General features: G+C 34.1%; 1 protein-coding gene across 2 annotated transcripts in view; it reads left to right on the forward strand.

The window, feature by feature from the left end:
• Mettl14 (methyltransferase like 14) overlaps window positions 1-2,364 on the forward strand; it is a 16,880-nt gene that overhangs the window by 1,911 nt on the left and 12,605 nt on the right. For both annotated transcript variants that reach the window (XM_014427554.2, XM_067052446.1), the window contains exons 5-6: window positions 1,797-1,970; window positions 2,053-2,262. In XM_014427554.2, the coding sequence (XP_014283040.1) occupies window positions 1,797-1,970; window positions 2,053-2,262 (384 nt within the window). The remainder of the gene's footprint in view (window positions 1-1,796; window positions 1,971-2,052; window positions 2,263-2,364) is intronic.

Here is a 2,364-nt window from a genome sequence, read left to right on the forward strand (position 1 = left end):
ATTAACATTTTAAATGAATCGGTGTTAATAAAATCCAATGTTATTAACATTTTAAATGAATCGGTGTTAATAAAATCCAATGTTATTAACATTTTTGTTTGAAATAGCAGTATTAATAACATTTCAGTATTAACTGGTGTAAACGTTAGGCTTCAAAATGTGTTATGAACCATGTTATCTCAGTGTTAAACCAACCTTATTTCTTCCCCCTCTAATGGCATCCAGGAAGTTTATGTTTACTCTTAGAAAAAATGAGCAGTACTTACTGTAGGTCTTAGTTTCCTTATTAATAGAAACTGACTAAGATGAGTTAAATTAAAACTTCAAGCCTTTTTACCTTATACCTAAGTGTGTCTTCAGTGGTTATTTCATATGAGTAATTTTGAATACTTTTTTGGTCTGCTCAGTTTTAGTAGATTATTTCCTCTTTTGAGTTTGATTACCGTGGTGTGATGAAGAAATTAACAATGATCTTCTCTAATACCCAAAAAAGTCCTTGTTCGAGCTACATTGTTGACATAAGAGCTTTATGTTCATAATAGCTGGGGAGTTTAATATTCTGTGTCATCATCATCATCAATGGGCGGGACAACCCATCACTGGGTCCTGGCCTCCTCAAGCAAGTTCCACCAGTTTAATATGTTAAGTGCAGCTGCTCTCCAATCCCTCACTCCGAGCAGGGTCCTTGAATCCTCTTTAACACCATCTAGCCATCAAAGTCTTGGGCGGCCCCTCGGCTGTGTTCCATGTAGACACTCATTGAGAAGTTTATTTGGGATCTCATCAGTTCCCATCCTTGCCACATGGCCTGCCCAGCGCAGCCTACCAATTCTCACAATTTTTCCAGCATCAGGCTCACTATTTAACAAGTAGACTTCTCTATTCATGGGTCTTCTCCTAACTGAACCATCCTTTACTGAGCCATAGATGCGTCTGAGTATCTTTCTCTCAAACGTTTGGAGATCCCTTTCATCAGCCTTCAAAAGTGCCCAAGTTTCCAAGGCGTTGAACAGCACTGATCAAATTAACATTTTATACAATCTAGTTTTCGTGAATCTTGATAGTGAGCTACTACCAAAGTACCGCACGCAGTCCCAAAAAAAAACACCTATTGGCCGATGCTATTCCTCTCCTTATCTCAGCTGAAACATCATTGGTGGCATTAACTTGTGATCCGAGGTACACAAATTCCTCAACTCATTCAAAAAAGTAATGACCAATTTGGGCAAAATCTTCATTAAACCCTCTTTCTTGACCAGCTATCATGAGGCGGATGAGCTTAACAGGTACATTGAGGTCTTTCGTTGCCTGATACTATGTCTGAGATCTAAAATCAATGAATAGATGATGCGTCCGATATTCTGTGTCAGTTTGAGGAAAAAAAAGTATTTAGGCATGGTACAGTGATTAGATAATGGAGTGAGTTACCTGTATGTATTTTATAGTTCTATCCCTTGATGGGATGAAAGATCAAGATAAACATCATAAATTAAACAAATAATCCTTATTATATTTCAGCCTTTAAGTTTTGAGTACAGTCATTTTTTTCATGTTTAATACATACCATTTTTATTTTATATTTACTCTCTTAATTAGAATTTAATCACAAACTAAAAATTTTAAATTGAACGCATTTTTCAAAGTTTTGCTAACAAATTCTACTTGTCAGTATTTTACTATGATGGCATATATTGGATTGTATTTGTGTTTATCAGACATTCTGACTTGAGTTAGGAGGTCATAAACAAAATATGTTATTTATTATTAAATATAACTTTAATTTTAATATATTTTAGGATGACTTGATTGCTCAAACAGCTACCCCACCAATGTTTCTCAAGTGTGATCTCGAAACATTTAATATAAAGGATTTAAATAATAAATTTGACGTAATACTTGTTGAACCTCCCCTTGAAGAATACCAAAGAACAATGGGAGTAACAAATATTAAACTTTGGAGTTGGGATCAAGTTAGTTATCAATAATTTTGATTTTTTTTTTTTTTTGTTTGGTATGGGAAGTATTTAAAAATTGATATATTAAAATGTGTAGGTTATGCAATTGGATATTGGTGAAGTTGCTGCCTCTAGAAGTTTTGTTTTTTTGTGGTGTGGCTCATCTGAAGGTCTCGATATGGGAAGAGCTTGTCTGCGTAAATGGGGTTTTCGTAGGTGTGAAGATATTTCTTGGATCAGAACCAATATTAATAGCCCAGGACATTCTAAAAACCTTGAACCTAAAGCAATCTTTCAAAGGACTAAAGTATGTATATATATCTGGTGTTTATTTAAGTGTTTATTGGGAAAACTTTCTTAGTTTTCAATTTCAATCTTTTAAAATTTATAAATCCTAAAAAATACAAAA

Source organism: Halyomorpha halys, unplaced genomic scaffold (genome assembly GCF_000696795.3).
Source record: "Halyomorpha halys isolate HHAL.00 unplaced genomic scaffold, Hhal_1.1 Scaffold655.1, whole genome shotgun sequence".
Classification (NCBI taxonomy): Eukaryota; Metazoa; Arthropoda; class Insecta; order Hemiptera; family Pentatomidae; genus Halyomorpha; species Halyomorpha halys.